The sequence below is a fragment of the Staurois parvus genome, unplaced genomic scaffold (assembly GCF_062004578.1).
Source record: "Staurois parvus isolate SC_StPar_1 unplaced genomic scaffold, SC_StPar_1.0 ptg000774l, whole genome shotgun sequence".
Classification (NCBI taxonomy): Eukaryota; Metazoa; Chordata; class Amphibia; order Anura; family Ranidae; genus Staurois; species Staurois parvus.
Genome location: NW_028318570.1, coordinates 720,643 through 747,833, shown reverse-complemented (window position 1 = coordinate 747,833; position 27,191 = coordinate 720,643). Strand labels below are relative to the sequence as shown.

General features: G+C 42.4%; 2 protein-coding genes across 5 annotated transcripts in view; one reads left to right on the top strand and one right to left on the bottom strand.

Annotated features, from left to right (window-relative positions):
* The window catches only part of CAPN9 (calpain 9), an 834,396-nt gene that overhangs the window by 356,390 nt on the left and 450,815 nt on the right, over positions 1–27,191 (top strand). For all 4 annotated transcript variants that reach the window (XM_089654542.1, XM_089654541.1, XM_089654540.1 and 1 more), the window contains exon 8: positions 372–449. In XM_089654542.1, coding sequence (XP_089510668.1) covers positions 372–449 — 78 coding nt within the window. The remainder of the gene's footprint in view (positions 1–371; positions 450–27,191) is intronic.
* LOC149444774 (uncharacterized) lies at positions 1,730–2,805 on the bottom strand. The gene has a single exon (XM_089654537.1). The coding sequence runs from the start codon at positions 2,594–2,596 to the stop codon at positions 1,730–1,732; it is 867 nt and encodes a 288-aa protein (XP_089510663.1). The 5' UTR covers positions 2,597–2,805.

Sequence of the window (27,191 nt, the reverse complement as noted above, 5' to 3'; positions counted from 1 at the left end):
TGTGAAAAATTGACAAATTAAGGTATAGTCTGCCTCTCACCTAATTTTTATGTATTTTGCCAAGGCACCCCTGAAGAAGCCTGAAGAATCCCGAAAGCACCCTGATTGAAAAAATGCTGCTCTAGCCTCAGTCCATGTTTGAGAGCTATGTTACATGAATGTTTTAGTTTCTATGGTTAACATGGCAGTATTGAAATCTGCAATACTTTATCAAATTCAAACTACTACTCTAGTGATTGTGTTACTTTGTTGGTATTAGAAATAAAAAAAATTAAGATTCTGGTTTTACTCAAAGTGTGTACATTGTACAAGTAGCAAGAGAATAATCCACAAAAAGTCAACTGATGCTGATTTGTACAATTATCTTCTAGTTCTCCAGAATGGAGTTCCATTGATCCAGAAGAGAGAAAGCGCCTGTGTCAAACATCGCTTGATGATGGTGAATTCTGGTATGGTAATTTTATAATTTCAGCAATTCAATAACCACAATTGCAATGGCATATTTTTAAAATTACTTCTATATATTCACTATAAGGTTAGTCACCAAAGAAATGTCTCTATGAGTATGACACTCCTCCTACACCAACATCATTGCACCAATATAACAGAGAGTGGATATAATTAATAGGTGCTGCTATTATTAATAAACTGTAAATAATAATAAATTGTGATAAACAAAATAACCACAAATAATAGCGCAATCCTAAATTAAATCAATAAATTAAATTGCACAAATATATATAACCACCACCAAATATGTGCAAGTTAATAGTGCAATAACATAAATAAGGGATCTCAATATAGTCCATTCAAAAAAGTCCATATATCAATGATCCTCAATCAATGAAGTACTGAGATCCTCCTTCATCAAATGTGATATTCAGTGCTCAGAACACCCCATCAAAATGCACACTCACCATGTGCTAGTAATTAACCAGCATATTAGTATATATCCAGCATTCACCAAACAGACTCCAAGAGAAGATCCTCATGTGTTGGTAATCAATCAGCAAATCAATATATATCCGGTATTCCACCAAACAAACTCCAAAAGAAGATCCTCTCATATCCAAATTAGCACATGTGGGTAAAGAAAGAACTTGCCATAGTGTAATATTATCCAACAGATTTATTGTAAAAAACCCCCCTTAAAATCACACTCACAATAAGCAAGTAAGAGTAAAGCATTTGTTACATCAGAGCTCAGAGCCCTGTATCCAGCGTCTCATCAACCTGCCTGCACTCAAGATGGCGATAGTGCAATCACGTGATCCGGACACATGCATCGGCGTGCGTGGTGACGTCACCGGCTAGCCACACACTAACGCGTTTCGTCCAATGACTTCTTCCGAGGGAGTGGTAAGCTGTGCATGGATGGCGCTCTTATAGAGCCTAATCCCTCCTAATTGGCCCAATCACAAAAACACCTGAAGGTGCATCACTATCATTAAGCAAGATTCAATGTATATAAACTCCAGATGACCTGCTCACAATAGCGCCATCTTGTGTACAGAAATCAATATAACATCAATATTTTAACATAATCACAAATTTAAATAAGTATTCGAAGAAAAAAAAAAAAAAAAAAATATATATATATATATATGTATCCCCAAAAACATACAACATATATATATAAATAATATATAAAATTAAAATTTAATAGTAGAATCAAAATAAGAAAAACAGTCAATCAATAAAATAATATATAATATATATATAATATAAATCATAAATCACTAATAAAGCAATTCAAATCCAGTTGAACATTGAATCCCTTAGGAGATAAAGCTTCAGTCAAATATATCCATTTTGTTTCACATTTCGATAGTTCCCTAACTCTATTAGAACCCCTCCAAGCTTTAGGAATAGATTCAATAGCCCAAAATGTAATATTAGTTGGGTCACAATTGTGACATTTCTTGAAATGTAGAGATACACTATGATACTTGTACCCCTTACTGATATTCCTTAAATGTTCGAGTACCCTAACCTTAAGCTGTTGCTTGGTTCTTCCAATGTAGATATGGCCACAAGGACATTCTAAGCCATACACTACATGGGTAGAATCACAGGTTAGGAAAGAAGAGATATCAAATTCCCTATGATTGGAATTGGAAATGAATCTGACCAACCCCTTAAATTTATGTTTAACCAGACTACACGCAGTGCATCTGTTACATGAATAAAAACCTTTTTTATCTTTAAACATATTCAAATTCTTTGGGGGATCCAAAATTTTTTGAACTATTTTATCACCAATAGTAGGTGCCTTCCTATAAACAAAAACTGGTTTCTCAGGGATAACATTCCCTAATATCTTATCAAGCTTCAAGATGTGCCAATGTTTGTGGAAAATATCCTCAACAGCCTTATATTGTATATGGTAATTTGAAATAAACCCCCATTGATGTCTATCATTTATGACCCGTGTTGATTTATTAGCCAACAACTGATCTCTGGGGATTAACTGGACCTGGTCGACTATGTTCTTAAGTTTATCCACTTTATAGCCCTTATCCACAAATCTATTAACCAAAATATCCGCTTGAGCTTGAAACACACAATCTTGACTACAGTTCCTTCTTACCCTCATTATCTGACCCCTGGGAATATTCCTTAACCAGTGAGGGTGATGACCACTAACTATCGGCAGATAACTATTTCTATCAGTGGGTTTGAAGTAGGTTTTGGTAAGTAATATATCATTAGCCCTAAAAATAGTGAGATCCAAAAAGTGCACTGATTCAGTACTATATTGGTAATCTAACTTGATATTATTAGGATTATTATTCAAACCTTCTAAGAAACTCAGTATTCCTCCTTCATCACCAGCCCAGATCATAAACATGTCATCTATAAATCTCTTATATAGCAATACCTACTCATGTTGATGGCTGAATACAAACCTATCCTCCCATTCAGCCATGAACAGGTTTGCAATACTAGGTGCAAAACGGGCTCCCATTGCTACGCCCCTCTTCTGGGAAAAAAAAACTTTGACTGTACTAGAAGTAGTTATGGGATAAGCAAAATTCTAAAATATCCCTCAAAAACTTCTTTTGATTATATGGTAAATCATCCCTCTTACTCAGAGCCCAATTAAGGGCTACCAGAACATCATCATGCTGTATAATAGTATAAAGAGATGACACATCTGCCGTAACTAGATACAGTCCTGAATGGCCTGTAGTCTGAACCCCAGAAAGAAATTTAAGCAAATGTTTAGTATCTCGTAAATAGGCCTTAGTAGATGACACACTTGATTGTAAAAACACATCCAAATATTGGCCCAATCTTGCAGATACTGAAAAAATACCATTCACAATAGGTCGAGCTGGTGGATTCTCTTTATTTTTGTGGATTTTAGGAAGAGTATAGATAATAGGAATCCTACTTACACTTGGGATTAGATATTGCTTTTCTTTTTTAGTCAAAACTCTTGTCCTATAACCCCAATTCACTAAAGTTTTCAATTCTTCCCTATATCTGCTAGTGGGGTCCTTAGTCATCTTCACATAAGTATTACTATCTGACAACATCTCTACAATCTGGTTGTGATAAAAAGGCTTCTTTATCATCACTACACCCCCACCCTTATCGGCTGGTCGTATGATGATATCTTTACGTTCATCCAACATTTTAATACCATCTTGTACATATCTTGGATTTACATTCCTTCTAGGAGCTACTCCGGATCACATGATTGCACTATCGCCATCTTGAGTGCAGGCAGGCTGGTGAGACGCTGGATACAGGGCTCTGAGCTCTGATGTAACAAATGCTTTACTCTTACTTGCTTATTGTGAGTGTGATTTTAAGGGGGGTTTTTTACAATAAATCTGTTGGATAATATTACACTATGGCAAGTTCTTTCTTTACCCACATGTGCTAATTTGGATATGAGAGGATCTTCTTTTGGAGTTTGTTTGGTGGAATACCGGATATATATTGATATGCTGATTGATTACCAACACATGAGGATCTTCTCTTGGAGTCTGTTTGGTGAATGCTGGATATATACTAATATGCTGGTTAATTACTAGCACATGGTGAGTGTGCATTTTGATGGGGTGTTCTGAGCACTGAATATCACATTTGATGAAGGAGGATCTCAGTACTTCATTGATTGAGGATCATTGATATATGGACTTTTTTGAATGGACTATATTGAGATCCCTTATTTATGTTATTGCACTATTAACTTGCACATATTTGGTGGTGGTTATATATATTTGTGCAATTTAATTTATTGATTTAATTTAGGATTGCGCTATTATTTGTGGTTATTGTGTTTATCACAATTTATTATTACTTCTATATATTACCTAAATGTATCACCAGAAACTAGTAAATGCAGGCATAGTAATGTCAGGTAGGTGATGTAATTTTGCCCATCATTTTCATTTTGTAAATACATAATGCTGTTTTTTTTTCATTTTTAACTCCAAAATGCCCTTTTAAAACATACTCTTCTTTATTACTATTAATATGCATAACAGCAGGCCCTAAACACATGGTTTAATCTTTTGCAAGTATTTAGAAAAGTATTTTACAAGCTTAAAGCAGATTTTTTGGGAATCAGTCCTCAGCTCCTCACAGTAAATATACAGAGCCACTAATAAGGGGGTAGAGCCAGCCCTCTTGTATGGGGCCAATTCAGAGGGTCTCTAGGGTGCAGAGAGGTCCAAACGCAGTATTCCTAATGCACACATTCCTGCAAATAGCTATTCAGTATTGCTGCATACTGTAGTAACCTCAGGCTGTGAACTGCAGACAATTCAAGTAAAGAAATGTCACCAGCACTCTAAAGATTCCTCAAATTGGGTCCAAAGCTTTATTCCATGGTCACATAATAAACACAAAGGCATGGTCACACAGAGCCCCTTCATCAGGCAAGTGACAAAGTGCAGCGCAAGACAAGGCATATTTAACAGACAATTCACCAATCAGTGAGAACAATCAGGGCTTAACCCCACCCCCTGGCATCAAAATTACGCCATACCATAATTAGCAGTCATTAGAGTATGAACAGCAGGCCGTGCAGTCCTGGAGGATTATTTACCTATTGCTAGGCAACATGGAGGCATGAGATACGGCCTTCAATGCTGTGCAGTGCAGGCGACTCACTGCTATAGCAATGCTGAACACTGTGGCAGATGCCGGAAGAGCAATGGGAGACAAATGCAGGGAGGTGGCAGAGCCCCCCCCCCCCCCAGTGTGGGAAGTGAAAGAGTGCAATGACTAGAGAACAAACTATAGAAGAGGAGGAAAAAAAGGGAAAAATAAAAAGAAGACAAGAAAGAAAAAAAGACAAGGAGGACAAGGAAAAAAAATATGCAAAAAATAAAGAAAGGATGAAAAAAAGAAGAAAACAAAAAATTCAAAGTAAAAAGTAATAATAAAAAAAAACCAAAAAACCCCAAAAATAAAAAAGGTACAAAAATGAAAATTTAAAAAATGAAAAAAACAAAGAAATGAAAAACTAAAACAAAAGAAAAAAGTAACAGAAAAGGAGAAGAAAATACTGATGAAAAATAAGTAAATAAAGAAAAAAGAATAATGACAAGAATAAAAAAATGAAAAAAATACAATAAAAATAAAAGGAAAAGAAAAAGGAAAACAAAAACATTTTTTATAAAAAATTAGAAAATAAAGATGAAGGAATGAAAAAATAGACAAAAAGAAGAATAAAAGGAAAAATAAAAAATAAAGAAAAGCAAGAAAAAAAATGTAGGAGGAAACAAGAAGGTAGAATAAACGGGGCAGAAAAGGTACACTATGTACAAAGTTCTTCAGTCCTGAATGCGTCCAATAACATCATCATCTCTTGTCGAAGAAGCAGGTGAAAGATAAGTAAGAGTTGAGGTCCCCGGGCTGTACAGTATTCAGTGTAACTATATACAGTATACTGCATACTTCATCTATATACAGTATGCCTACCTGCATAGGAGGGGACATTCACTGTCACCCCCTCTAACAGGATGATTGACATGTATGTAATCTATTACCATGCCCCTCAGTTCACATACCTGATTTTTTTTGTGACAAAATGTACAGATGCAGGTTTAGTGAGGTCTATAGGCTTGTTCTTGGTGGCCTATGCCAAGGCCATCCTAATATTACTCCTGTGTCTCTGGAACCTCCATTTAAAGGGGCCAATCATCTTGCCTACATATACCAGTGAACAAGGACATTTTAAAATATATACACAATATTTGGTGTTACAATTAACATAATTCTGTATATGGTAAAACCGCCAATATATGGATGTGTGAAGTTTTCACCGCAAATCAGGAAGTTACAGACATTATAGTTATAACTAGAGATGAGCGAATCGAACATGGCGAAGTGGAATTCGTTTCGAATATTGGGAAATATTCGATTCGCGCCGAATCCGAAAATTAGCCAACTTCGGATGCACGAATCGAATTTTCCCAAAAATGGCGGCGACATGTGTGGCGACGGAGCGGGGATCTCTGGGAAGGCACGCAGAAAAAGGCGCGCTGACCCATAATGCATTCATTCATGACATGTGATCGCATTAGCCAATCAGCAGCCAGCCAGCCAGCCAGCACTGTGTAATGGTGGAGCTATAAATTGCGGCCATCTTACAATTCTCCATTAGCCTGCGGTCATTCAAGAGAGACAGACCTGTCTGTATTAGGGACAGAGTTAGGGCCAGAGAGACTTTAGGGCCACAGAATCGTTACTTAGGGACACAGAATCGTTACTTAGGGACACAGAATCGTTACTCAGGGACACAGAATTGTTAATCAGGGACACAGAATTGTTACTCAGGGACAGACACAGAATTGTTACTGAGGGACACAGAATTGTTACTAAGGGACACAGAATTGTTACTGAGGGACACAGAATTGTTACTCAGGGACACAGAATTGTTACTCAGGGACACAGAATTGTTACTCAGGGACAGACACAGAATTGTTACTGAGGGAAACAGAATTGTTACTGAGGGACACAGAATTGTTACTCAGGGACACAGAATTGTTACTCAGGGACACAGAATTGTTACTGAGGGACAGACACAGAATTGTTACTGAGGGACACAGAATTGTTACTGAGGGACACAGAATTGTTACTGAGGGACACAGAATTGTTACTCAGGGATACAGAATTGTTACTCAGGGACAGACACAGAATTGTTACTGAGGGACACAGAATTGTTACTGAGGGACACAGAATTGTTACTCAGGGACACAGAATTGTTACTCAGGGACACAGAATTGTTACTCAGGGACAGACACAGAATTGTTACTGAGGGACACAGAATTGTTACTGAGGGACACAGAATTGTTACTCAGGGACACAGAATTGTTACTCAAGGACACAGAATTGTTACTCAGGGACAGACACAGAATTGTTACTCAGGGACACAGAATTGTTACTCAGGGACACAGAATTGTTACTGAGGGACACAGAATTGTTACTCAGGGACAGACACAGAATTGTTACTCAGGGACAGACACAGAATTGTTACTGAGGGACACAGAATTGTTACTGAGGGACACAGAATTGTTACTCAGGGACACAGAATTGTTACTCAGGGACAGACACAGAATTTTTGCTGAGGGACACAGAATTGTTACTCAGGGACACAGAATTGTTACTGAGGGACACAGAATTGTTACTCAGGGACAGACACAGAATTGTTACTCAGGGACACAGGATTGTTACTGAGGGACACTGAATTGTTACTCAGGGACAGACACAGAATTGTTACTCAGGGACACAGAATTGTTACTCAGGGACACAGAATTGTTACTCAGGGACAGACACAGAATTGTTACTCAGGGACACAGAATTGTTACTCAGGGACACAGAATCGTTACTCAGGGACACAGAATTGTTACTCAGGGACATAGAATTGTTACTGAGGGACACAGAATTGTTACTGAGGGACACAGAATCGTTACTGAGGGACACAGAATTGTTACTCAGGGACACAGAATTGTTACTCAGGGACACAGAATCGTTGAATTAAAGAGTATGTCAGACAACACGCAGAGGAGTGGCAGAGGAGGCAATGTTTCAGGAGCGAGCAGACGTGGTAGCAGAGGAAGGGGTCGAGGCAGCACTAGTCGCAGCCAGAGGCCAGTGCTCCCGGTGTCATCCAGCGGTCGTGTCTCCACCGACAACCCTGCTGTCATCGATTGGTTGGCTTGGTCGTCTTCCTCTTCCCAGGTCACCTCTGACACCTACAGCCAACGGTCGGTGGGTACGTCAGACACAACCGTTAGTTGGCATGGCCCGGGAGCAAGCCCACTGAAATCACGTGTCCTCTACCTGCCCCTGTCCTTTGGTGTTCCCTCACCAAGCGAAGTATCGCATGCTGTGGGCTCAGCCCCACTGTACAGTGAGGAAGAGCTAACAGAGGGCGGTCAGGAACGGGGGGAGACATCCGCCTCTTCAGCAGCCAGGCGAAGAAGTACTGGCGAGGAGAGTGGCTCGGCAGCCGGTCTAGAGACAGGTCTGTCTCCTGACCCACACGCACCCGAGGGGGCTAGTAGTGAGGCGGAGACCCTAATTGATGATGATGAGGCTGATCGCACTAGGCAGCCTCGTCGTCATCAGGCTATTGCTTCCGCATCATCAGGAGAAGAGGGTGCCAGCTTGGCAGCGAGCAAAACAGTCGGTGGGTTGCCCAGGAGGCAGCAGGGTCGCAGCAGTGTCAGTGGAGGCAAACGGCCACGGAGTAGAGCACCAGCTCCACTGCAGCCTACCACCACGGCCAGTAGTGGTGCCGGTGTGCACGGAGGAAGTAGCAGTCAGCCAGTGAGGAGTAGCGGGGGCAAAGTTTCCTACTCGGCGGTGTGGCAATTTTTCGTCAAGCCGCCCGAGGAAGTAAACGTAGCCGTATGTCGACTATGTGGCCAGAAAGTCAAGCGTGGCCAGGGGGCCCATGTCTCCATCGCCACACTCTGCCATGTGCCACTATCAGGTCTCCTCACACTGCTGGTGGGTTCCATTTTGTCATAGGGTGCTGGCAGATTACGGGCCTCCCATTGCTGCTGCCAGGCCCGTAATCTGTCATGGGCCCCTGTACCGCCTCCTCATGCTGCTGCCAGGCCCGTAATCTGTCAAGGGTCCCTGTACGGCCTCCCATTGCTGCTGTCTCCATCGCCACACTCTGCCATGTGCCACTTTCAGGTCTCCTCACACTGCTGGTGGGTTCCATTTTGTCATAGGGTGCTGGCAGATTACGGGCCTCCCATTGCTGCTGCCAGGCCCGTAATCTGCCATGGGCCCCTGTACCGCCTGCTCATGCTGCTGCCAGGTCCAGAGTGTGTCATGGGTCCCTGTACGGCCTCCCATTGCTGCTGTCTCCATCGCCACACTCTGCCATGTGCCACTTTCAGGTCTCCTCACACTGCTGGTGGGTTCCATTTTGTCATAGGGTGCTGGCAGATTACGGGCCTCCCATTGCTGCTGCCAGGCCCGTAATCTGCCATGGGCCCCTGTACCGCCTCCTCATGCTGCTGCCAGGTCCAGAGTGTGTCATGGGTCCCTGTACGGCCTCCCATTGCTGCTGTCTCCATCGCCACACTCTGCCATGTGCCACTTTCAGGTCTCCTCACACTGCTGGTGGGTTCCATTTTGTCATAGGGTGCTGGCAGATTACGGGCCTCCCATTGCTGCTGCCAGGCCCGTAATCTGCCATGGGCCCCCGTACCGCCTCCTCATGCTGCTGCCAGGTCCAGAGTGTCTCATGGGTCCCTGTACGGCCTCCCATTGCTGCTGTCTCCATCGCCACACTCTGCCATGTGCCACTTTCAGGTCTCCAGACACTGCTGGTGGGTTCCATTTTGTCATAGGGTGCTGGCAGATTACGGGCCTCCCATTGCTGCTGCCAGGCCCGTAATCTGCCATGGGCCCCCGTACCGCCTCCTCATGCTGCTGCCAGGTCCAGAGTGTCTCATGGTTCCCTGTACGGCCTCCAATTGCTGCTGTCTCCATCGCCACACTCTGCCATGTGCCACTTTCAGGTCTCCTCACACTGCTGGTGGGTTCCATTTTGTCATAGGGTGCTGTATGGCCTCCCATTGCTGCTGCCTCCACCGCCACACTGTGGCTCCACACTCTGGTTTTGGCCCCGTGACTGCCCAAATGAGTGAAGTGTGCGGTGATTCTAAGATCGACGGCACTCATCTGCATGTCATACTGACTGACAGTATTATTTCTCTTCCCCAGCAGACTCCAAGGGCATTTAAATTAAAGGTACAGTGTTCTGCACTAATATAAAGGCTCTCTGAAGCCTAGAAACACCATTTTTATAAGTTAAATTTGCAGCGAATATATTCGACTCGAATCGAATTTATTCCGCGAATTCGCCGAATCAGCCGAATCGAATTTTTGAATACTTCGCTCATCTCTAGTTATAACATCTGTAACAGCTATGTTTCTGTGACAGCCCTAAAGACTGATTTGGCAATTTTTGGTCTGGGGTCAGCCTGGACCAGAAAGTCCCTTAGGAACCTTCCACTTTTATGAACCACTAGCGATGGATTCTTCAAGCCTGTTGTCAGGGTGTCATCAGATTTAACAATATTAAGCTTACGTGTGGCTGCCCATCTGATATGGTCTGATTGACAACTGAACCTGTGTATGAACAGTGGCCTATCCCCCAGTCCTTGAGGTTCTACAAACATCCGTAGTTGCTCTAATCAGGATTTGTTCAAGTATAGAAGTACAGAGAAGGGCTCTTTATTTCAGGGTACCACAGTTTATTCTCCGCAGCAAAAAAAAAAAACTTCCTGGGCTCCATTTGGGGGCTGAAGGGCTAATTAATGTTTTTTGGGCACAGGCGGAGTAATCCTTGTTCTACATTCCCGACGGTATATTCCACCTGTGCACAAAAATAATTAAATATTTAAATATTCCTGTTTCTGCCCTCAGCCCTTGATGAAGTAATGGAACCCCGGGGGTGGAGCAGTGAGTATGTGAGTGGGTGGATCGTGGAGCTCCGGCCAACAAATCCTACATCCATCCCCTTCGCAGACTTTCAGGCTGTCAGCCCTTTAGTGTCAGCATCTGTGCTGTCGCTGGCTTCAGTGGTGGTGTCTGTGGCCTTGACGGCGCTTGTTGGAGTTCAGTCTCTGCATATACTTTCTTGTATTGCTAGGTGATCGTGGGCTGCCCTCTGCCTTGGGGCTCCTCTGGCTGCCTGTAGTCCACACATGCCAGCAAGAACTCAAAAGAGGGAGAGAGCAGGGTCATTCAAATCAGCTCCTCAAATGGCTCAGGCATCCCAGGTAGGAGCTGATGCCAGAGCCTTTGTCAGCATGTCACTGCCTCCTCTCCAGACTGGCTCTACTGAGGGGGACTTGGTTAACCTGTCAGCTGCCACCTCTGTGGAGCTGTCTGCCAGCATCCACTGCACTCAAAGTACACAATATAATACACAAAGTATACAAAATCTTTTAAGGAAGCAGGAGTGTAGTGCACAAAAGAAGCTGGCCAAACTCCTAGTTAACTTACATCTGGATGCTCCTCTTGTTACACCTCAAAAACCTAACTCAGAAATCTGTACATCAAAGACCTAGATGTTAACATTTAGGTCTCTGATGGACAGATGCTGCTTGATTTGCTGTATATCCATCAGTACTCCCTGTAGCTGGGAGTACCAGCACTGTGGTTCCTGATTACAGTGGTGGAAGCAGTTCAGCTGGGGTAACCTCCGAGCCTACTGTGTGGGATGTTTACTCATGTATGCAGCACTGCTCTTCGTCTATTACATTACTTACTTACATTGCTTAGTGGGCAAGTGCAGGAAGTGCAGGAGGATGCCACGCTGATCCACCACGTTCTGCAAAAACTGCGAGATCATACATTGGGTCTTAAAAACCTGTGCTAGCTATATTGAGGATACCGTCTCTCCTCTTAAGACTAAAGTTAAAGTGGCCATAAATAAGATTAATGTAAACACTACTAAAGTAGTAGTTATTGAAAACTGGCTGCGTCAAAATAATGTACAAGTGGTTGGCCTGCCCAAAAAGGTTGAAGGAAATGATCTATGAGCATTTGCCAAATGTTGGCTTGTGAATATTTTCAGTAGGGAACACCTTTCCTCACTATTTGCAATGAGCATGCTCATTGGGTCCCCATGCATCCTCTTTTACCGAGCCATCCTTCAAGACCTTTTCTTATTCGGCTTTTGAATTACATAGATAAAGAAAATATTCCGCACATTTTGTCTATGAAAGAGATCATCTTCAATGGCTCTAAAATTATGATTTTTCTCCAGAGCTGCAAAAACATCAGTCTTGTTTTCAAAAGGTTAAGAAGCAGATGCAGCATCTGAATCTTCACTATTCTGTTTTAACCTGTACGCCTGTGGGTAGTTCATGACTCAAAGGCCCTGATTCACTAAGATGTGAGTCTATCAGCAGAGTCTGACCATTCAGGCAGACTCCGGTCAATCAATCAGTCGTCTGACCAGCATCTAGCAAGCTCATTAACGAGCGTCTACTTTGCCATTAGTGAATGTGGTATCCTGTCTGGCACATTTTTAGGTGCAATACCGGATATATTCGCTAGATGGCGCACAAGCACAGGCTTTATTAACATTGGCGTTTTTTCTGATAGCAAAAGAGAATTGTTAGAATGTAATAAATAGTACAGCTGTATTAGAATTTTCTATTATTTTTTTTTGCTGTTTCTCCAAAATGATCAGGAAAGTAATGCATTTACTAATGAATGTCATACATTCTATTTTCAAATGTTAAACATTTTCACACTTATATCTCAAATAATTTATATACTTCTAATTTCCCAATATAGTTATATATCTTCATTCTCTTTAATCACATAACTATTCTATGTTAAAGACAAGTGCAGCGCTATAAATGCATGTGATCAATAATGAATGCATGTAAAAACCAAAAAGTGCAAAGAATTGCAATAATGATGTAAACTGGTAAATCGTGCTAAAATAAGTTCATATAATCATTCCTGAATAATGGAATGTCCTTCGTGTGAGAGTACCAACTCAGAGAGTGCCTATGAATGGCACGTGTGGTCTCTCTGTGACGGACAGTAGTGCATGAACTCGTGAAAGGTAAACCACCCTTGGGACTGGTCTACACTCACCAGAACAAAAGTATTAATGTGCATGGGTTATACACATCGCACATCTGGGGGTGCAGCGGTATGCTGGCAGCTATGGGTTAGTCATCCAGCTCCATCCATCCATCAGGGTGGGTGCCCAAATGGTCCTGGGGAGGAATTAGCTCAGCCACAGGAGCCAGAAAGGTGCTCAATAGTGTAGTACACTGTCACAGGGGTGGATGACCTTTCACGAGTTCATGCACTACTGTTCGTGGTTATATTTATCTTGTGTAATACCATTTTACTAATCTATATCATTTGACCAGCGCTCGCTTTATCATTTTTAAACAATGTAACTATTCTACATTATAACTCAAACTGTGTCTCCCACAGTGGTTTAGTGGTTAGAGCTCAGAACTTACAGCACTTGGGTCATGGGTTCTAATCCCAGTCTTGGCAACATCCCAAAAAAATGGAGATCAATTTTCTGGGTTGTGGCAGGAATATTGATCAATCAATTATGATTTTGCCTAATGACTAGAAAGTGGATGAATGTTACTTGCGTACTGTTCTTCTGCCAATTAGGAAATGTGCAAGTTTCATGCCGTGTATATTTCATTGTAACTTTTTTCTCTTTTAAATCTGTCTCCTTATACAACTTGACCCCCTCCCCCACCCCATCATCACCTGTCCCATATGCAAATCTATGGATCACCGCCCCACTCTTTAACTATCTATTTACTGATCAAGTGAATGTGTCTCATTTTCTATCAGCTACAGCTCAGATCTCACATTATTATACAATTGCTGATTGTATCTCACCACTAGTCTGATTGAATTCACAATTCCTGGTCAGTCCCGTTCCCTGACCTCTAATAACCTTTAGGGCCAGTTCACACTACATGTGTTTCAGTTGCTTTTTCGGCATCACAAACGCACAGAAAGAAGGTTATGTGGTTGTCAATGTCATAGTTCACATCAGCGCTTGCATTTTCAGTGCATTGCAGGTGCTGTAAACAAAGTTTACCACGCTGCATTGTTTCTGCACAGAACTGTACTGGAACACATTGAAACGTCCTTGAATGTACTAAAACGCACATGTCCCTAACTACATTGAATACAAAGAAAATAGAAAAAAATAAGTGGAAGGGATACAAAAATGCAATGTAAACATGTCCAAAACGCATCCAAAATGTACTGGAACACACTAAACATGCATGCCAAAAGGGCATGAAAAAAACCCATCAGGAACACATCTAGACTGTTTCTATAGTGTGAACCGGCCCTTAGGACTTGTTCACACCATTGGTGGTGCAGAAACGCATGCAAGAACACACATTTTCCAGCAGCGCAAAGAAATGCAATGCCCTTTGCAGATGTGCGCAGGTACCATGATGAAAACTTAATTGCACCTACACACGTCTATTAAAAACAGACCCATTCACAGCCACCAAAATGCATTGCACCACACTACTAGTTAGGAAGAACCTTGAACCTCTGCTATGTACCTCAATGGATCTAGAAATTGGACATGTTTTCAACTGAAAATACAATTATTAGTAATGTTTCCCTGGCAAATGAGGATCAGCTCCTTGGTGGAGAACAGTGATCTCGCCATGTCCAGATGTGGTCTGGATTTCCACAAAAGAACAATTCACAAAGCTCAAAAATAGACTTGCAAATTACCACTAAACTCTTCTAACTACACTCCCATCCACTAACACTCCCCCCTACCACTTCCGGGTGTGTGCACACGTCCTTCCGCAAACGTCATGGCGTATTTCCGGTATGACAGCTGCTCTAGTGCCTCCTCCAACAGCCGTCTTGGCGTTTATTTGTGCACCATAGCAATTTTACATGCGGCTCCATTGTGTATATGACATTCGCAAATATATGTTTCCAGTTCTATTGTGGATTTGACATTGGTGAATGTATGCTTACAGCTTTACTGTGTATATGACATTGGCGAATATATATTTGCCGGTAAAGGCCCAAAGTCAACATAAATATTTATTACTGTTTAGAGGATTGTAGAAAAAGAATAGCTAGCTGCACATTGAACACGACCTATTCATTGGTACATAACATGCTCTTGTGGTGCAATAGGGGGCTTTTGGTTTGTTAGTTTGGACATACTTGCATATAGCGCTGTCAATTTACGCAGCACTTTACATATATGTGGTAGATTGTGCGGCTAGGTGCGACACACTTGGAAAATAACATAAAAATAAGCCAACATGGCTAAAACATATCTTGAAAATATGGGGACTCTGATATCCGGCGACAGTCCGTTCACGAACGAGAAGCAATTCTGCACCCTAAAACCAACATAGAGGAAAGGGATGGTCAAATTGCTGTGCTGCTTCCAAACCACCTCTGGCATGCCAGGGTCATTATGCAGGTCCTCGATGCCAGTTCTTGCCTGCGGCCACAAAATATCCACTGGCCACAAGTGAAGGTGAGTGGAGGACGTGAAGGTGGATTTCTACCAGCTTCAACCGCAAGCAGTACCACTCCTGAAAAATGAGAGCAAATAATCATTGACACGTCATCATGACAGTCAATTCTCAGTGCAGGCTATCTAGAGTGTCTTTCCTTTTTAACCATTTCAAGAGTTCAAGGAAACATTCTTGGAGCATCTACTGTGTTTGGAAAGGCCAAAGGTCCCCCCCTCCCCCAGGCACACTAATGCTTATGCAGGCCATAGACGGGGAGAAAAACGGGCGATTTTTCTTTTAAAAAATGAAAAATTGGTTGTTCAAGCGGCCGACGTTACCAGCAATGGTAAAAAAAAAATCGGCCGATTTTCATCCCGTCTACAGCTGGCAAAAAGTGTCCCTGCAGAGAGCTCCGCTATTTCTTTGACAGTTCTTTGACATTTATAGCGGTTGCAACAATGTATTTGTATCCATTTAGGATACAGATATTTTTATTCGGAAACAAATAGATACAATGTTGTAACCGCTGTAAATGTCAAAGAAATGTCAAAGAAATAGCGGAGCTCTCTGCAGGGACACTTTTTGCCATACTGGAATTCCTCTCATTTTTCATCCTTCTTCTTCCTCTTCTTCTTCTTCTTCATCATCATCCTCTTCTTCTTCCTCTTCATCATCATCCTCTTCTTCTTCATCGTCATCCTCTTCTTCATCATCATCCTCTTCTTCTTCATCATCATCCTCTTCTTCATCATCCTCTTCTTCTTCATCATCATCATCCTCTTCTTCTTCTTCATAATCATCCTCTTCTTCTTCTTCATCATCATCCTCCTCTTCTTCATCATCATCATCATCCTCTTCATCATCATCCTCTTCTTCATCATCTTCTTCTTCTTCATCATCATCATCCTCTTCATCATCATCCTCTTCTTCATCATCATCATCATCCTCTTCTTCTTCTGCTTCTTCTTCATCATCATCATCCTCTTCTTCTTCATCATCATCTTCTTCATCATCATCCTCTTCTTCATCATCATCATCCTTTTCTTCTTCTTCTTCGTCATCATCCTCTTCTTCTTCTTCATCATCATCATCCTCTTCTTCTTCTTCATCATCATCCTCTTCTTCTTCATCATCATCCTCTTCTTCATCATCATCATCCTCTTCATCATCATCCTCTTCTTCATCATCTTCTTCTTCATCATCATCATCATCTTCTTCTTCATCATCATCATCATCCTCTTCTTCTTCATCCTCTTCTTCATCATCATCATCCTCTTTTTCTTCATCATCATCATCCTCTTCTTCATCATCATCCTCTTCTTCTTCTTCTTCTTCATCCTCTTCTTCTTTTTCTTCTTTTTGTCTTCCTCTTGCAGGTCACTGCTCATGTGCAGATTTTTTATCAGTAAAAAATCGGCCGATTTGCCCATCATTGCCACGAAAATCGGCCGATCGGCAAATTCGGCCGTTTTTTTTCCAACTTTACCGAAAAAAAAATCTGCCAAAATACCGAAAAACGGCCGAACAAATAGCCCACTAACGATCCGAAAATCGGCCGATTTTATTTTCGGCCGAAAAATCGGCCGATTTTCCACCCATCTATGGCCTGCATAAGATATGGTGTGGCCCTAGGGTCAATGTGTGTTTAGAATACTTCCAAAATGCACATACAAAAACACTACATCCAAATGCATGTTGCATTTCTATAGCATGTTAAACAGAAGAAAAATGCACTTACATAATGTTAACATGCGCAAGTAAAAGTAGACAAAATCCACATCCTTTTATTCTGGCTTCACATACATGCATTGTGGTCTAACACCGCACTCCTGGGCAAATCACATGCAATTTGTGTGCGTTGCAATTAGAGACAAACATTTTGCACACCTCAAATTGCACCGCATCCGGGCCAAAAATGTGCAGGACCCTTTTTTAGGGTATGCACATGGGTGTGAATAGGCATGCCATCCAATTTGGCAAATCGCAATACGCTTTGTGTACCAATATTGGTGTGTTGGTAACTTCACCTAGAAAGCCGCAGCAGGTGGCATGAAGGGGTTGCGGTTGTGATGCGGTGCAGCGCTTGCACAGAAAACACTGCAAATTTCACATCGCATCTGTGTGAAACCAGAATGTGCCAATATGTGGCTTGACAAAGCACAGTGGTCAGTGCAGATTATTTTCAATCCATGTTTTTTTTACACTTTTCATTCACTGGTTTAACTCAGGTGATCGTTAATCACAATTATCTCCGGAGATCACATGCAGCCCCTCAACCATCTACACATATCTCTGGAAATCTATACAGATCTCCTTGAAAAAATGTCTCCTCTCTTCTTCGGAAAACAATTGTCCTCCACCTCATAAACAGGGGGACAGAGAAGACTTCTCCTTGATAACTAAAATCAGAGTAATTATCTGTGCTTAATAAACATACACCAATACTGCAAATGCATTGTATTGTCGAAGGCATTGCACACTAACGCATTGCACACTAGAAATGTCAAATGCGTTAGTGTGTACAGTGCATGAGTGTAAAATGCTTTAGTGCACACTGCAGTGTACAACGCATTGCACACTGTAATACACTGTACAATGTAATATCATGTACACCAACACATTGTAGACTGTAATGCACTGTACACTATCATGCAGGATGGAGCTACGCATTGCACACTGTGATACCGTGTACACCCACACATTGTAGACTGTAATGCACTGTACACTGTCATGCAGGATAGAGCTACGCATTGCACATTGTGATACCGTGTACACCTACACATTGTAGACTGTAATGCACTGTACACTGTCATGTAGGATAGAGCTACGCATTGCACACTGTGATACGCTGTCCACTGTCATGCAGAATCCAGCAACGCATTGCACACTGTAATACCGTGTACACCAACACATTGTAGAATGTAATGCATTATACGCAGTATACATGTCCAGATATTCAAAGATTAGCCATGAAGGCCTAGCTGGTTTCCTATTTGGCGACCGCAGATAGCCGAATAACGCTACACTGCATCCAGGCAGCTCTGGGAGGGCGTCATATGACATCCTGGCAGAACGCGCTCTCCGTGATGCTGTGTCCTAAGGACACAGCTGATCACGTGATGTGGTAAAGGCCAATTACAGCGGCTTTTTACCATGTGATCAGCCATGTCCAATGACACGCTGATCACCGGGAAATGCATTTGCCGGGTCTTGGCTGCACTTTCATCACGCTGTCAGAATGTGTGGAAAGTACTGCCGAGAACCAGCAGTTATCAAAGCAGGGGTCGGCCCCGATGATCAGTGCCCACCAGTGCCACCCAACAGTTCCGCCCACCTGTGGCCAGCGGTGCCACCCACCAGTGCTGCCTCATCAACGCACATCAGTATTGCTAAATTACCAGTTTACCAAATGTTATAATATAAACAGACTTTTATTCATTATGAGCTATTTTGTGGTTTATTGAGCAAAAAGTAAAACACACAGCAGCAAGTCAATACCACCCAAAGAAAGCTCTATTTGTCTGAAAAAACTGATATAAATTTAAGATGGGTACAATGTGGCATGACCGCACAATTGTCATTCAAAGGGTAACAGTGCAGAAAGATGAAAATTGGCCAGGACAGGAAGGGGGTAGGAGTACCCAGTAGGCAAGTGGTTAATATCATTGACCCATCAATACCCAGGAGCTAATGTACAGATAAGTAGCATGTGCACCAAGTGAGATTCTGCTAGGCCCCACCCACAAAATTGCAATTACCTGTCCCTCACATGTTATAAACATATTTGCAATGGCCACACTTACTTTACATATAAGGATCATCTCCTCAGTTGAGAACTGTGCTCTCGCCATGTCCAAATGCCAATAAAGTTATCAAAATTTTCAACCAACACAAAACCTCCAACCACTTCTCATCCACTTACACTCCCCACAACCACTTCCGGGTGCGCGCGCACGTGATGACGGACTTCCAGGATAGCCGTTCATGTGCCATGCGGACACCTGTTTGGTGCTTATTTGTTTGCAATCGCGCATTTTTATGTGCGGCTATGATAGCTTTCGCAAATGTGTTTCTTATTGATTTGTTTTTTTTAACCTTGGCTAATATTTGTTGCCAAAGGCCAAAAATCAACAAAGTGTGGACTATTTTATTACTGTAAATCGAATTGTAGAAAACCTGTAGCTGGCTGCACAGTGAATGTGACATTCATTAGTACATAACAATATTGTGGTGCAAGTGGGTTTTTTTTTTATTGGTTTTGAAAAAGCCAGTTTACACACACTTGCATATTCACACTCTTACAAGCTACATTTGAGCAGATTATATAAGTATACAAAGTAACTATTAAGGTTGTTCATATATTGAACATAAAATAAACACAAAAACATCGGTCAAACATTTATTGATCAAATATATCTTCATTTATTTGGTCAGCAGGAACAAGTAGGTACAGTCAATATCTTGGTGAGTCACAAAAAGAATAGGATTGATGTGGCAAAAATAAAACACTCCTGCTCATAAGAGCTTACAATCTAAAGATACTTCTAATGAACTGTGCGTGCTCAGGTTATAGCAGGAAACAAAGGGGAAGAGGAATCAAGTAACATTTTCGTGCACATAAGATTTACTTACACAATCACTTAGTATAAAGATCCATTCACAAAAAAAAGTCTACAGATCAAAATATCAAGAAAACAAAGCATGTGAAAAAAAACCCTCCCACCTCTACAAATCCCCTACACATACATTTGTCAGCAGGTTTGTCAGAAAAAGGCATTGGAGTCTAAATAAGCAAGCAAAATTAAAACAAGAGCAGATTTTAAACAAAACGATTGACATGTGTGAGGCTTTCAATGCAAAGAGAAAAAACACAATCATTGTGCAATAACACACAAACACTTTACAAGGCCAAAAATATGCAAACATTTCCAGCCCACTTCCAAACACAGCCTGAGTGGTGTCTGGGGCAATTCAGCACAAAATCTCTTCTTCCCCCAAACCACACAGCCTAGTAACAGGCCAAATCACTCCCTACTGCACGTCTTTATATAAGCTAGGTTGTATTTGGCGCACGCCAAACAAGGCCCCACACCCAATTAAGCCACACCCACCACTGACCTTAAGTTGGTCAGTGAAAGTGTTTTCACCTGATGAATCCGCTTCCTACCTGCATTAACCCTTGGTATACAGGCCCCACAAATCAGAAAGAAATATACAGTGAAATGTACATGTGCAGGATACAACAGAACATTGAGCAGGGATGTGAAAGGGAACCCCAATTGGAACCTTTATTGCTACTATGGTCACAATTCCCTCCAGATTCTCGCATGAGTTAAGACAGTCACATGACCACATCTTGTATGCAATACTGAAAATGACAAATCGATTTGACTAGTATGGTGAATTTCCCATCAATTGGCAAAACACTCCAGAAATCAAACATCACCAAACATTACACTCTGGGCAAAGCTGATTTACAAATCCTGCGACTTACAGTAAAGTTGACCATTTCAATGCAATTTTCAAGACATCTGACACAGATCTCTATGCAAATTGCCATTAAAAGTAGAACATGTACTACTTAAGAAATCAGTGTTTGAAACGCACCCATGTGGTCGCTCTAATAGCAGACAATAGGGTGCGACTTTTCAGACGATTTACAACTTGCATGTTGTGCAAATCACATGCCAAGTCCCACTCAATGTGCACGCTATTGGAGCGTTCATATTGTTGTGGTTCAAACTTGGTAGGAGCCGCAAGTAATAATAGAGTAATGAATACACTACTTTTCATGCAATTTGCTGAGAGATCGGTGTCGATTGTCTTGCAAATTGCACTTGAAATCACCATGTACCCTAACTTTGAAATCATGCAACTTCTATGCAAGTCACATGATGTGACTGTGGTGTCAATAACACCACTTAGAAATCTGCTTTAATGTGACCGGGTAGCCCCCAGTAACATTGTTTGCGATTGCCATGCAATTGGCATGACAGGCGACTTGCAAATCGTAGACCAAGTCACACCCTATTGGCCACTGTAGGCTCTGTTCACATCCAATTGGATTGTGAACTCGTGCAACTTCACTGTAAGTTGGGCAATTGCCGCATCGGATTAGATGTGACAGTGGTGTTGGCCCCCAGTAACATTGTGTGCAATTTGCCATGCAAAGGGCAAGTTGCTGGCCATGCCAATCGCATGACAAGTCGCATCCAGGGTGTGCAATTTCAGGGGCGATTTGTGAATTGACATCGTACCTGATATTGGATATAATGAATGTGAATGTGAGTGTATTAACGTACGCCATTTGTTGCAGTGAGAGTTCAAAGGTATTTGAAGATTGTGGCCATTTATTAGCAATTTAACATCTAGACTCAAATAGAAATCGCAATGCTACACACAACTGAAAACACAACTACTTAGTAATTCTCTAGAAAACACAGTAAAATTGGCAACTTAAAGAGTAATTTTCAATTGCATATAGTGTGAACGAAGCAGGAAAATCAACAAAGGAAATAAACCTGCCTGCTGGGATAAGGGTCTGCTTTGTATTTGGTGGAAAAATCCATACCAGTATTTGTGACAAGTTTGATGTGTGGATTCACCAACCAAGTCTTTTCTCTCTCGCTCACTCTTCTTTGTCTCACTGGCTCGCTCTTCTCTCTCGCTCACTCTTCTGTATGTCTCTCTTTATCACTCTTCAGTATGTTTTTCTCGCTCACTCTTCTTCATCTCACTGGCTCGCTCTTCTCTCTCTCTGTCAGCTCTTTGCTTGCCAAATCCTTCACAAAAGTGGATTGAGTGTAAACCATCATTATCAAATCTATTAGTGCTCCAGGCCCTTATCTTACCCCATTGTATGACATTCACATAAGGTGCAGCTTTGAAGGTGTTTCAACAGACAAGGCGTCATTCTAATTCACATTTTAGGGATCATTTAGACAGAAAGCAAAGATGTTGCCAGAACATCTATTTGAAGACAGCCACACACGGAGATCATGCTACTTCCTTGTCTTGGTTGGGATTCAAACCGACAACCCTAGAGTTGTGAGGCAGTAGTGCTAACCACTAATCCACGGAGCTACATTGCTAATCCAGCCTGTATTTCTGTGCTGTGAATCAATCTTAGGTCCCTGGGCAAGGTCAGTGTAACTAGCCAGATATCTCCAATGTGACACAAATGTTGTGCTATGTTGCCAATTCACATGTATGTTGGTTCTATGTATCCCAATACAAAGGATTGCAATACTAATACAGGCGTACCTCGGTTTACCAACGCCTCAGGGAACGTCATATTTGGGGTACAAATGCCAAACCATTTCAGTTAATTGGTCTGTTTACAAATGTTTGAATAATTTGGTATGGGCATGTGGCCTGGTATGGTTCAGGAGGGGGGAGGCGCTCGCTTGTCCATCCCCCCTTTCCTGACCTGCTGGGCTGCATGCTCAGATAAGTATCTGTTATGGATTTTGGGGGGTACCCCATGCTGTTTTTTATTTAATTTCAGCGTGGAGTTACCCCTTAACATCCATACAAGACCCGAAGGGCTTAGTATGGATGGGAGGGGGGACCGGGTTTTTTACAAATTGTTTAAAATTCCCTGCAATACTTTTACATCAACTGTCAGTGGGGAACTCCGGCGACAGCTGAAACATGAGCACTGCATTGGTTTTCGCTACTAAAATGCTGCATGAGTTGATAACATAACTCATACGGGATTGCAGGAGCGACAGCCATGTGTTAATGTTTCAACTGTCAGCGGGGTTCCCCACTGACAGCTGAATGTAAAAAAAAAAAAAAGGTGGGGTCCCCCCTCCCATCCGTACCAAGCCCTTCGGATCTGGTATGGATATTAAGGGGGAACTCCACGCTGAAATAAAAAAAAAACAGCTTGGGGATCCCCCCAAAATCCATACCAGACCCTTATCCGAGCATGCAGCCCGGCAGGTCAGGAAAGGGGGGGGGACGAGCGAGCGCCCCCCTCCTGAACTATACCAGGCCACATGCCCTCAACATGGGGGGGTGCTTTGGGGAAGGGGGGCTCCCCCCCAAAGCACCTTGTCCCCATGTTAATGGGGACAAGGGCCTCTTCCGTTAGTGGGATAATTGGTCGGCCATTTTTTGGGATTTTAGCATATTTTGTTTACCAGTAAAGTTGAAAATTTTTTGTTCCAAATTTACTGATAAAAAAAATGTGCCAAAATCCCGAAAAACAGCTGACCAATTAACCCACTAACGGCCCGAAAATCGTTCGATTTTTTTTTTCGGCAGAAAAATCGGGCGATTTTAGACCCATCTATGGCCTGCTTTACATGGGTCTAAAATCGTCCGCAAAAAAAATCGGCTGATTTTCAGCCCGCTAGTGGGTTAATTGGTCAGCCATTTTTGGGGATTTTGCAATTTTTTTTAATTGGTAAATTTGGAAAAAAATTGGCCGATTTTGCAGATCGGCCAATTTTAGCTGCAATGATCGGCAAATTGGCTGATCTTTTAACAGATAAAAAATCTGCACATGAGCCATGACCTGCAAGAAAAAGAATAAAAAAAAAGAATAAGAAAAAGAAAAATGCAGGCCATAGATGGGGCGAAAACTGACCGTTTTAAAAAAAAAAAAAAAACGGTTGTTCAATGGGCCGACGTTACCACCAATGGTAAAAAAAATTGTTAGATTTTCGCCCCATCTACGGCCTGCAAATATAATAGCAAAGTAATTACTTCTGTCCCTGCAGAGAGCTGCGCTATTATATTTGACATTAAAAAGTATAAAGGTTGCAACATTGTATCTATTTGTATCCGAATAAAAACATCTATATCCGGAATGGATACAAATAGATACAATGTTGCAGTCTCTATACTTTTTAATGTCAAATATAATAGCGGAGCTCTCTGCAGGGACAGAAGGAATGTTTCAGCTGTCATCGGGGTTTCCCACTGACAGCTGAATTTCAAATTATTTCCATGAATTAAATAAATAATAAAAAAAACAGCGTGGGTCCCCCCCTCTCATCCTTACCAAGCCCTTCAGGTCTGGTATGGATATTAAGGGGGAACTCCACACTGAAATTAAAAAAAAAACAGCGTGGGTCCCCCTCAATATCCATACCAGACCCTTATCCGAGCATGCAGCCCGGCAGGTCAGGAAAGGAGGGGGGGGACGAGCGAGCGCCCCCCCCTCCTGAACCATACCAGGCTACATGCCCTCAACATGGGGGGGTGCTTTGGGGCAGGGGGGCTCCCCCCCCAAAGCACCTTGTCCCCATGTTGATGAGGATAAGGGCCGCTTCCCCACAACCCTGGCTGGTGGTTGTGGGGGTCTGCGGGCGGGGGGCCTATCAGAATCTGGAAGCCCCCTTTAACAAGGGGGCCCCCAGATCCCGGCCCCCCCCCCACGTGAACGAGTCTACGGTACATGGTCCCGCAGACTTATTCACAAAAAAACTAAGTGTGGTGTAAAAAAACCACAGTACAGGGTCTTTGACAAGTCCTTTAATAAAACAATGTCCCCCGAAGTAGATCCAACGTCAATCGCGGCGGCGGCAGGGACCCGAAAAAAGAAAAAAAAAAAGGTTCCGCTCCCGTCCGAGGCTTCCAGCCTTGTGAAGAAGAGGCTAGCTGACATTTCTTATATAGGTATGGGGCGGGGCCAGCCGGGGACATCATCCGAGTGACCCGCCCCATGTCACATGCTGGCTGTTCCCGGCTGGCCCCGCTCCATACCTATATAAGAAATGTCAGACTGTCTCCTGCATTCAGCTAGTTAGCCTCAGTGGAGAGACAGGGTGACATTTCTCAAATAGGTAAGGGGCGGGGATGATGTGCCCGGCTGGCCCCGCCTCATACCTATATAAGAACTGTCAGCTAGCCTCTTCTTCACAAGGCTGGAAGCCTCCGACGGGAGCGGAACCTTTTTTTTTTTTTTTTTTTTCGGGTCCCTGCCGCCGCCGCCGCCGTGATTGACGTTGGATCTACTTCGGGGGACATTGTTTTAATAAAGGACTTGTCAAAGACCCTGTACTGTGGTTTTTTTACACCACACTTAGTTTTTTTGTGAATAAGTTTGCGGGACCATGTACCGCAGACTCGTTCACGTGGGGGGGGGGCGGGATCTGGGGGCCCCCTTGTTAAAGGGGGCTTCCAGATTCTGATAGGCCCCCCGCCCGCAGACCCCCACAACCACCAGCCAGGGTTGTGGGGAAGCGGCCCTTGTCCTCATCAACATGGGGACAAGGTGCTTTGGGGGGGGAGCCCCCCTGCCCCAAAGCACCCCCCCCATGTTGAGGGCATGTGGCCTGGTATGGTTCAGGAGGGGGGGGGCGCTCGCTCGTCCCCCCCCCCTTTCCTGACCTGCCGGGCTGCATGCTCGGATAAGGGTCTGGTATGGATATTGAGGGGGACCCACGCTGTTTTTTTTTTTAATTTCAGCGTGGAGTTCCCCCTTAATATCCATACCAGACCCGAAGGGCTTGGTAAGGATGAGAGGGGGGACCCACGCTGTTTTTTTTTTTTTTTTATTGCGGACCTTTATTATTACATTCAGCTGTCAAAATAAATATTATCTAGACCTTTGAAATAAGTAAAATCATTACAGAAATAATTATAAAGGATAAGAAACAAAAATAGAATCACTAGAACGAAGGAAATCTAATTAGATTACATGAAGATATGCCGAGTGCTGTTTATTAAACACAATAGACGCGACCGAGTGCCGGCTGTCAGAGGAATCCACAGTAAGATTCACTATTAGTCAGTGGCTAAAAAACAAACGCCCATGGCAGAAGTCTAAAATGTGTTCTGCACATGCTCAGTTCTATCTGCCAGAGACACTGCACCGGCGTCTAGATTTTTACTGTGTCGATTTCCTTGAAAAAAACGATTTTTAACACATTCTTAATTTTTTTGGAAATAGCAGATATTGTTTAAAGTGAAGTCCTGATATTTGGCAAAGCAAATTTCTAAGTGAACATGTCTCTGCAGTGATTTTTCATGGTGTTAGACGTGCTTCTTAGCAAGTCTGCTTTTGTGAGTCTGATTCCGGGCGTGTGTCTTTTTGTGAATTAGATTGGGCGTCTGCTTATGGGCTCTGGTCAATAGTGAATTAGGTTGCAGAAAAAAAATAGACGGACACCCATGAAAATTGGGCTTAAGCCCATAAATATGCGCCCACGCCCAATAGTGAATCAGGGCCAAAATGTCTTGGCCTGAAAAGTGCCACATCCCAATTATTAGAATTTAAACGAACATTTGACATGGTGGGATTTTCAAGGAACAGTCCATCCATTCTCATAAAATATACATTTTATTGATACATACACAATAAAAAAAATTTTGACATCAAACTGTATAACTAAAATCGCAGTTGCCTTGAAGACAACAACTCAAGATACATTACAAATTGCGAAATACAGATGTATGTTTTCTGAAAGCTCAACGCGTTATTTATCTACTTTGTCAGGAGCCAGAGATGATTTAACACTAAATCTAAAAAAACATATACATCACATTAATACATATTAACCTCTTTAGCTCCGCCACATAGCCTGCTACAGGGCGGCAGCTGTGCGCAAAATCATATATATATACACACACACATATATGTATATATATATATATATATATATATATGTGATTTTTCATTTCTGGGTAGGGTGTATTTTGCGGCCTGTCAATCACCGGGCCCCGGCCGGT